At 37.0% G+C, this 9,868-nt stretch overlaps 1 protein-coding gene across 1 annotated transcript in view; it reads right to left on the reverse strand.

Moving 5' to 3' along the window:
• Window positions 1–9,714, reverse strand: part of LOC134534780 (protein nessun dorma) — a 33,441-nt gene extending 23,727 nt beyond the window's left edge. Inside the window, exons 1-3 of the mRNA XM_063373359.1 lie at window positions 9,372–9,714; window positions 5,980–6,158; window positions 4,953–5,042 (exon numbers count right to left, since the gene is read on the reverse strand). Coding sequence (XP_063229429.1) covers window positions 4,953–5,042; window positions 5,980–6,158; window positions 9,372–9,602 — 500 coding nt within the window. The 5' untranslated portion in view covers window positions 9,603–9,714. The remainder of the gene's footprint in view (window positions 1–4,952; window positions 5,043–5,979; window positions 6,159–9,371) is intronic.
• Between the last annotated feature and the right edge of the window lie 154 nt (window positions 9,715–9,868).

Below are 9,868 nucleotides of genomic sequence, written 5' to 3' on the forward strand. Positions count from 1 at the left end.
GCTTCTGGGTGTTTCTTTTCGTCCCTTCTTGTTTGTTGAAAGAACCTCCCTTTGTTGGGTACGGCTTTCCGGATTCGAGGGTACCGCACCTACGGTAAACTGTTGTTGATCCTCAGCTTCACCTTCTACACTTCCGAGGCAACTTCCTGGGTCACTGTTGTCACTGGCAAGAGAATCTTCAGTCACCCTCCGTTCAAAAACTTTCCTTAAGAAATCCATTTGGTCGTGGTAAACATACTTCTTGATTTTTGAAGCGGGGGCTCCTGATTTCCTCGCATTTTTTGCTCTGTCGAGTGCTTTTCTGTATCCATCTCTGATAGTTTTCCATTTAGTCGTTAAGTCCTTTTCTGCAACAAAAAATAAATGATTCGTGTGACAACATAGTGAATTACCACTAGTATTTTCACAATTTTGTTGTTTATTTTCATGTTAACTTGTTTTAGTTTATTATATTTACAGAATAAAATAATAAAAATGATGTCAAACAACTAACTCGATAGTAACTGCAATTGATAAATAGGGAATTCGTATTTTGCATAACCGTATGGCCAATTTTCGTCCTTATTGTGTGAATAGGCTATAGATTTTTTTACCAATCAACTGATAAATGATCTTGCACTATTACTATCTTTTCAGGTACCTTGCAAGTGGTTGCACATTCACCGAGCTACATTACATGTTCAGAATCGGAATATCAACTGCATCCATGATTGTGAGAAGCGTTTGCGAAGCCATTTGGTCAACAATGAATGCGGAAGTGCTCCCAGTCCCGACAAAAGAACAGTAGGAAAGCATTGCAGCAGGTTTTGAAAAAAAAGCTAACTTCCCACATTGCCTTGGTGCTGTTGATGGGAAACATATACGTTTGGTATGCCCTTTCAAAAGTGGATCCATGTAGGACTACAATTACAAGGAATATTTTTCTGTGGTCCTCATGGCCATAGTGGATTCTGAGTACCGCTTTGTGTTAGTGGATATTGGCAGCTACGGAAAGGATTGCGACTCTTCGGTTTTTCAACGTTCGAGACTTTGGAGTTCAATTGAAAATGGAACTCTTGAACTTCCGACCGATAAATGTCTTCCTGGTGCAATGGGACTTCAACTACCTCATGTTTTCATCGCTGATGAAGCTTTCGGATTGCACAGAAACTTGTTGAGACCCTTTGGAGGACGACATCTTTCAGTTGAAAAGAGAGTATTCAACTTCCGTTTAAGTAGGGCAAGACGTTTTGCAGAATGCGGATTTGGAATTTTATCAAACAAATGGCGAATCCTTCATCGGGCAATCAATGTGCAGCCAGATTTCGCTGTAGACATTGTTAAATGTTGTATTGTACTCCATAATTTCGTTCGTGACAGAGATGGTTTTGCATTCGAAGACACTATGACAATTACAGGACTGGAGGATGTACAACAGCAATAAGGAGTGCGAGGAACTTTGTCCGCCAACAATGTCAGAAATGTGTTCTGCAATTATTTCATGTCACCTGTTGGTGCTGTACCATGGCAGATGAATGCAATTTAATTATGTAATGCAACAATGTCAAAAATGTCTTCTGTAATTGTTTTAAGTTACTTGTTGTTGCTGTAACATTGCATATTAATTTAACACTGTAATGCAACAATGTCAGAAATAATTTCTGTGGTACTTTGCAGCGCCGCGTTTTTATTATTTTTTTATTTTATTTGTAGGTAACTGCCCAGTAACAAGATATGTAAAATGAACAGAAACAAACAGTTCATTAAATAAAAAGAAACACAAAAATTGATGTAGCTTCATATTTGAGTACTTATTTTACTTGGCTGGTGCACTGCCGTGCATTCAGACTCAAAATTATTTTATAAATATGTGTATATGTACTAAAATATACGTATATACATAAATACGTAAATACAATTTCAATTAATATGTGTTTTCCTTTCACCTTACCGTATTTCTTTTTCTCAGGCCCGGACAATGTTTCAAATTCACCGTTGATTTCTTCACACACTTCCCTCCAATTTCTAGCCACTTCATTCCGGTCCTTGTATAACTCGGTACTTTTGTCCCAAAGGGTGGGCCGGATACGCACTGAATTAATTAAGAACTCGACATCAACATCCATCTTGAAAGCGAGAGACTGAGGAGCGAGAGCTATTGTCGCCCTTCGTGTGAATGCCCCCACTCCTCCCTTTGCATTCCGAGGATGAAGCGCGACCCCCGCCCACAGCGCACGGCTCGCGATGCGAGAATCCGGCTCGAGATGCACGAGCCTTGCCGGCCCTCGCTCGCGCGCCCTGAAGGCCTGCGCTCCCCGTGTGAAAGCTCCAGTTGCACTCTCTGCATTTCAGTCTCGCGCGCCTCGCTCCCGCTCGCGAGTGCGAGCCGCACGGCTCTCCGTGTGAAAGAGGCCTTAGAGCCGGGTCCACGTGCCCACTCACGTGGTGGCGCCCATTAATTTCCACCGATATTCTCACCTCAACACCGGTATGCCCTCAAAATGGACTTTGATGCAGAACCAACCATAAAATTCTCTCCAGCTAAATATATGGCATGCACTGTTATATTCATGAACACTGTACAACCCACACTGCCTGACTGGGGGAGGGGATATACAACATATACAAAATATATACACACTAGAGTTGGAAAAAAAAACAAAGTTAAAAAAAGTTTTTCTGAACAAGTTTTTTTTATAAGTTTACAACAACCCACTTTCACTAATGTTAAACCAGAAAAGTTATAATTAGTGATGGGTCAAGTCCTAATTTTCTCGAATCCAAATCTTGAATCTGAATCTCAAAGATTACCTCCAATACACCCTTAAATCCAAATCTAGGCCTCAAGGGCCCAAAATAAAATAATGTACAAGAAGTGAAAAATATTAACTAAGGTGTTGAAATAATTATCCCATTAAATGTTTGTTTCACAAACTAAAAATCACTACATATAGTAATTTTATTTACAAAATACATGTTAAATGTATACAATATCTTGGGAAAAAGGTAACAAAATAAGTTGAAGAAAAACATGACCTAGACAACTTCAGAGGTAATCTGTATTGGTTTTTTAATTTACTTTAGTTCCTCTAATATTTTTCTTTGACTCTTTTCCCTCGAATATTGAATCCTTCAAATACTAAGTATCTGATGGTATTTGAGGAATTTGATTGGCCCAAACCTAGTTAAAACATCAAAGTCCAGCAAAACTGCACATCTGACTGGGACTTAACCACAGAAAGGGTATTTCCCCATAGGTGGAGGATTCTACATAGAATGGGTGCTTCCCACAGAATGGGGGTTTACAGAACGGTCAAGGATTTCCCACAGAATAGGAATTAACTATTTAATATTTTTAATTTTAGAGGAGTATTTAGCTACGTATAATTTACAACTTATTCAGATGATTAAAATGATAAGATTTTGATAAGTATAATATTTTTTGTTCCTGTAAATCACAAGGAACATTAATCAACAAACTTTTGTTGTTATTAGAGTGGAATTAGAACTTTCTCTAAAAAAAATTAAGATATTCCATGTAAAAATACATTATTTAAAAGAAACTAATTTTTTTTTTATAAAAACCACTTGTTTTAAACCATTGTGGATTAAATCAGCCAACTCTGATACACCCACATGTGGTACTTTTGTGGACATAAGACAGTTGTCGGCAATCGTACAATCCTACGGCAGTCTGTCGCATGCGCTGAATTACTATATTTTATCACACTATAAATTAATATATAGTTAACTGCATAGGTATTTTATGTTTTGAAAATATATGAATGAAATTCATACCTATTTTAAGATATTAAAAGCACACACTAATATCAGATTTTTACTAGAATATTTGGTAATAAGTACATATATTGTCAATTTTCCTGGGTCCCTGAGATTTTCCGGTATTTATCAGTCTGAGAAAACAAAGCTGTAGCTGTAGACATTGTTATCGCTGCAAACACGACTCTAACCTCGAGGTTGTTGCCTCATTCTGCATCTCTTAGCATTCAATACAGAGAACCAAAATATAATTGAAATAATTCTTATGTTGTCACATACATATTGCATACTCTTTGGTGGGATAGTATACCTATTAATAGACTACATATATAGATATATAGTTCATTGCTGACTTAGCTCAAATTATTATAAGGAAACTAGCTGAAGTACCTGGCATTGCCCGGGCTAAACACATCATAACATAAGAAACATTACTACATTACTACTGAGTTTAAAGTCTGTTGGGCATACGCTTGAAAAACGGGAAGTTTTGATTTTCTACGTCATATTGATTGCACAATCTCGGTGCATCAAGGCTACACATCAGCAAAACAGGAAAGCCACTCTTGAGCTTCACTTTTTGGAAAGGCAGATAATCCCTCGGCAAAAATTGACGAACTTGCCAAACAATAGTGTGTTACAAATTCAAGGCAATGTCATCTAGTGACAAAGTTTTAAACTAAACTGTTATTAGCGCCTTTAGTTTACTAGCAGCTGCGAGCTTCACTAAGCAGATGGGTTTCGCCAAGGTGAAGGATAAGAAGTTGCCAGACCTTACTATATGACTGTGTGGCAGACATAGAGAAATGACACAAACTCCCTGTTTGTGTATCTATGGCCTACCTACTATGATTTTCTATTATAAAACTGAATTTACCCCTTTTTCACGACCTTGGGGATAGAATTTCATAATTATCTGTAGCCTATGTCACTCTCCAATCCATAAACTATCTATATGCAAGAAATCATGTCAATCAGTTGCTCCATTGCTGTGTGAAAGAAGGACAAACAGACAAACACACTTTCACATTTATAATATTAGTGGAGATAAATGCATAAATTTTATCTATTTGCAGAGAAAACAAAAAAAGAATTGAACCTTAAATATATTTGAATCTGGGGTCCAGTAAAGCCATAAGCCTAGTAGCAACAGGTAAACAGTTGGTTACAAGTGATTGCAAAACCCTACTTACATGTCCAGTCGGGACTCCAGATGAGACGACGGCCAGTCTTGCTCATTACTGTCCTCATCCCAAGGCATCCACACATAATCAAAGAAGAACCTGGGACCCAAAAAAAAATGTGTTTAGCAGCTGTACCACACAACAGTGTATAAAAATTAAGATTTATAAATGATTTGGATTGTCACTAATAAGATGGTAGGAGGTAGTACCTGAAAAGGTAACCTGCACCCACAGTTGCCACACAAATACAAATAGTTCAGAAGCTGAGGCACTCAAGCATGCCACACTGAGAAAGAGTCCCATAGAAGAGGAGTTTACGGGGTTTTAAAGTAGGCCCCAGAACCAATCAGTGGATTAGGAACCCTGGAGGGGATGGGTATGTTACCTACTATTAGTGGAAGGAGAGTTATTGCTGAGATACCATTTAAATTATCATAGGAAACCCTGGAAAAGGAGGAGGGGGGGGGGTGTTCCATGCTATGAAGTTGGCAGCAATGCCAAGGTGATATGGCAGTGAGAATGCTTGTAACAAACAGAATGTCTTACTGAAGTTTACATGCATACACATTGTGCTTTTACCAGTTGTTATTAAAACACTATTTATATGTTGAATGATTAACACAAATAACATGACATATAGTGGTAATGGTGGTATGGTATTTGTGGGGGTTGAGGTGGTGTATTGATTGTGATGGTGTGGTGGTCTAATGGTAATGGAGGTGAGATGGCAATCGTGGAAGTGACGTGGTTGTGGTGGTAGTCAGATGTATGAGGTGTTTGATAATGATGGTGTTTAGATATATTATTTACAATATTTTAAATCTGTGACTGAGATGTATTCACTGAACTATCAAATAATTTGCCCACAGTCAAATATCTTGTAGCTACAACTAAATACCTAGGTATGTAATAAAGGGCCTAAATGGTGTCACCAAGGAAAATAAGATTAAGTCTTAAAAATTTCAGTTAAAAATTTTAATCCTACTGTTATGAAACTATTGTAATCATTACTAACATTAGCGTGACAATACTAAACCTGAACTGCTCGAGATAATCCACAGTTCGTTCTAAATTCATTGCAATCATCTCATCTTGAGTTATTGTCGGATAAAGCTGCCTTAAACCAGCCATATGCTTCTTAGCTATCACCGCTTCTTCCTTCACAGCAATTATTTCCACACGTGCAGATAAATTTTTGAAGTCAACATTTTCAACCTTGGGAAGAAAAAAAAAGTCAAAACATAACAACCCTCTACATTGAGTCATGTGCCTAAACATTCATCACATTCTTCACGTTATTGCAGTAGATGATTACAAGGAAATTTGTTACATTGTCTCCTATTATGTACTACTTGATGCACCCCTGCTTCGCTACGGCAGTCTACATACAGAACACACTCGCAGAGCTCACTGTACATGCCCCTCCTCATGGATACGCCCCTGCCACGCCTCGAATTAAAAATTAAATGAATCAATTTTGAAGATCAACTTTAGACCCATCATTAGAATAAAAATAACCAGGAAGAAATATAACCCAAAGACAACATCTTGAATTCAACCATTTTTATATGGTTTAAAATTCATATTTGCTTAATTAGTACTATTTCAATATGATGGCAAAGATGATTATAGAAATAAAGGAATAAGAATTTAAAATGAAAGAGGCATCAACAATGTAATAGCCGTCCCCAGGAAACGAAGAAAGTGTAAACAATGAAATAGCCATTGCCAGGAGACAAAGAAAGCATCATCAACAATGCAACAACTGTTACCATGGAGATTATCAAGAAATGCAAGAATCATTAAAATAAAAAAAAATGAATTTTGAAAAAAAAAAAATTTTTTTTTTTGAGTTGCAAATGGTTTCTCCCTGGAGAATACACGAGGTGTGTAAATTAAGTTATGAGACTGGTAACGTAGCATTTTTATCTGGCAACAATGGGGACCCAAGACATGGAGGGGCAGCAAGTGAACATGTGCTACGTTTTCAGTACGAGTTTGAACTTGCTCGAGACATTTTGTTGTCCACAGCAATTTTTTTCGTTAAATATTTTTTTCTAGTGTGTTCCAAAAATGAGTAACATCAATTTTGAGCAACGGTGTACTATCAGGTTTTGCTTCAGACTTGGGTATAGTGCAACGGAAATTTTTGCAAAACTTCAGCAGGCCTACGGAGACAGTGTTTTTTCAAGGGTCCAGGTTTCTCATTGGTTTAAGGCATTTTCAGAGGGAAGACAGTCAACTGAAGATGAACCACAAAGCGGAAGGCCATATTCAAGATGAACGTCAACAGAAACCGGGATCTTGTGCGTTAATATCATTGGATGACGGTCAGAATGAATGGGGAAGAGTTGAATGACACACACACTACCGTTGATCAGATTTTTACCAATGAATTGGGGATGAGAAAAATCTGCACCGAAATGGTTCTAAAAAAAAACTTTCCCAGGACAAGAAGGTCATCCAGAAGGACTTTTTAGAGTCTATTAAAAATTATCCCCTTTTCTGGAACGTGTCATCACTGGTGATGAGTCTTGGGTGTTTGAGTACGACCAAGAAACCAAGCGCCAAAGCATGAAATGGTACACTTCAACCTCTCCAAGGCCCAAAAACTCGAGAATGAGCAAGTCGAAAATCAAATGCATGCAGATTTGATTTTTTGATAGGCAGGGGAATCATCCACAAAAAGTTTGTGCCTCAAGGCCAAACAGTCAATCAACACTACTTTCCTGAGAGGATCTTGAAAACCTTCGAAAAAGGGCCATGTGTGTTTGAACCAAACTTTAAGAACTGCGTGCTGCATCAATGGTTATTGGCCAGTAAAAGCATTCCTGTAACTCATCAACATCCTTATTTACCTGACTTGAGTCCTTGAAGACTTTTTCCTCTTCCTGAGATTGAAAATTCACCTCAAGGGACGTCATTTTGGAACACTCGAAAACATTAAAACGGCTGTAACCAAACAGCTGAAGGCTATTCCAGTATCAGAGTTTCAGCACAGCTATGAAGATTGGAAGAACCGTCTCCAGCACTTTTCAAAGAAGTTATTTTTAGAGAGACAATATTGAATTATAATTCTATTCAAATAAAAAATTTAAGAAAAAAATGAGTCTCATTACTTAATTTACACACCTCGTACGTACCAAATTTCACGGCTCTAGGTCCCACCGCTTCTGTGCTACATGTAATACACACAAAACTTCACTCTTTATCAATTACTAGCTAATGCACCCACACTTTGCTACAACAGTCAACACTGCTCATTATACATTCCCTTTCTCAAGGATACGCTACAGATGTACCTCGAGTGGAAAATACTAAATTTGAATTTTGAAAATCAACTTATTACAAAAAGACTTTTATAACTAAAATAACCAACAAGGCAGAATCAGTATAAAGACAAAGTTAATTACAGAAAGACTGGATTATTATCCGAAAGTGAATAATGCATCAACAATGCAGTATAATTGCCAAAAGACAAAGACAATCAACAATGTGACAGCCTTTTCCATGCAGATCAATGGGTAAACAAGGTCCAAAATCATTAAAAAAAATTAATTTTATAGAGGCAACAACTAAAAAAAAAATCTCTTTAAGGTGCAAACGTAGGATCAACATCCTAAATTTCACAGCCCTAAGTCTCGCTGCTTCTGCACTACATATGTAAATTATAGAAAAACTCTCTTTATTAATTTATATAAATGTATATAGGTTTTGAGCTATTATTGAAATACACACATGAACTCCACACTATTCTTGCATATTAAAGGCAAGCATAATATTGGTCTACAAAAACAAAACTCATTACTGTATTATGCAAGCAATGTCTGTGTTGGCAGGAATGAAACCAGGCAGTTTCTATAAGCAAGTTTGTGAATGAGTTCAACCTGTAATTCTTAAAGAGGCTGTCTATCTAGTCAGGGTGTATGTGTGTTAGTGAGACAGAATGATACACGCGATGCTTGCTGGTGCTTCTAGCGCTGTACCTATCACTTCTAAGCGCAAGTCTGTGAACTGGTGCGCAATTCTCTCATCCATATGATATAAAAAAAAAGGAAAATGTGTAATGCAAGTTCTTTGAATGCTATTAACAATCTGTACCGGTTGTTTAACGCCTAAAAATTACTCTGAAAAAACGACTTTCAGCCACATTAACTCTTAAAAAAAATACAGTTTAAAAACTTAATCCAAGATTAAAAAGTACTTTATGCCCTCCACGAATTCTTAAAAGTTTCTTCGTAAACAGACCCCACTTTTCCTATACCACTGTGCACGCTTGTGTGCACCTGGACAGCGTATTTGTTACACATACATTGTTTATTCTTTATATATTTATTACTCAAAATCGAATTTCAAACTTATTAGGCCTACTAATTTTTGCTATGTAAGTAGGAAACAGCTGTAAAACACAAATATTCAAATACTTACCGCAACCAAAAAAACAGTAGGAAAATGAATGGCTAGCTCTTCACACTCCTCCCGAGAAACGTACCATACGGCATTCCAGCCCGTTGGCTCGATAACTTCTTGTAGAAAGAAAACCCATTCGTTTTTAATTTCCGAGGCAGGAATTGGTTTCTCTGTCAAACATAAAATATTCTGGAATTCTCGCAATCGATCTTCTTTCGTCTTATCAAAGAAATATGTTTCCTTATTCATAGCTTTGGCAGGATTAGACAGTTCAGTTACTTTATAACATTCAACAAACACACTCACAAACACTTGTATTTCGCAAATTCTCTTCGCGCGCTTTTCCAAAACATTGCAAAGAAAACGGAATATTCCAAAGACATGAAAAATATAAACCAAATACAAAATTTGAAACGGTAAAAAAAAAAAGATTTCAAAGAGTCAATAATGTCATAATTATTTCGAAACAGCATTAATTAAAGAACAGAATATTTTTAATAGACGTACACAGTTTT

Source organism: Bacillus rossius, chromosome 8 (assembly GCF_032445375.1).
Source record: "Bacillus rossius redtenbacheri isolate Brsri chromosome 8, Brsri_v3, whole genome shotgun sequence".
Taxonomy (NCBI): domain Eukaryota; kingdom Metazoa; phylum Arthropoda; class Insecta; order Phasmatodea; family Bacillidae; genus Bacillus; species Bacillus rossius.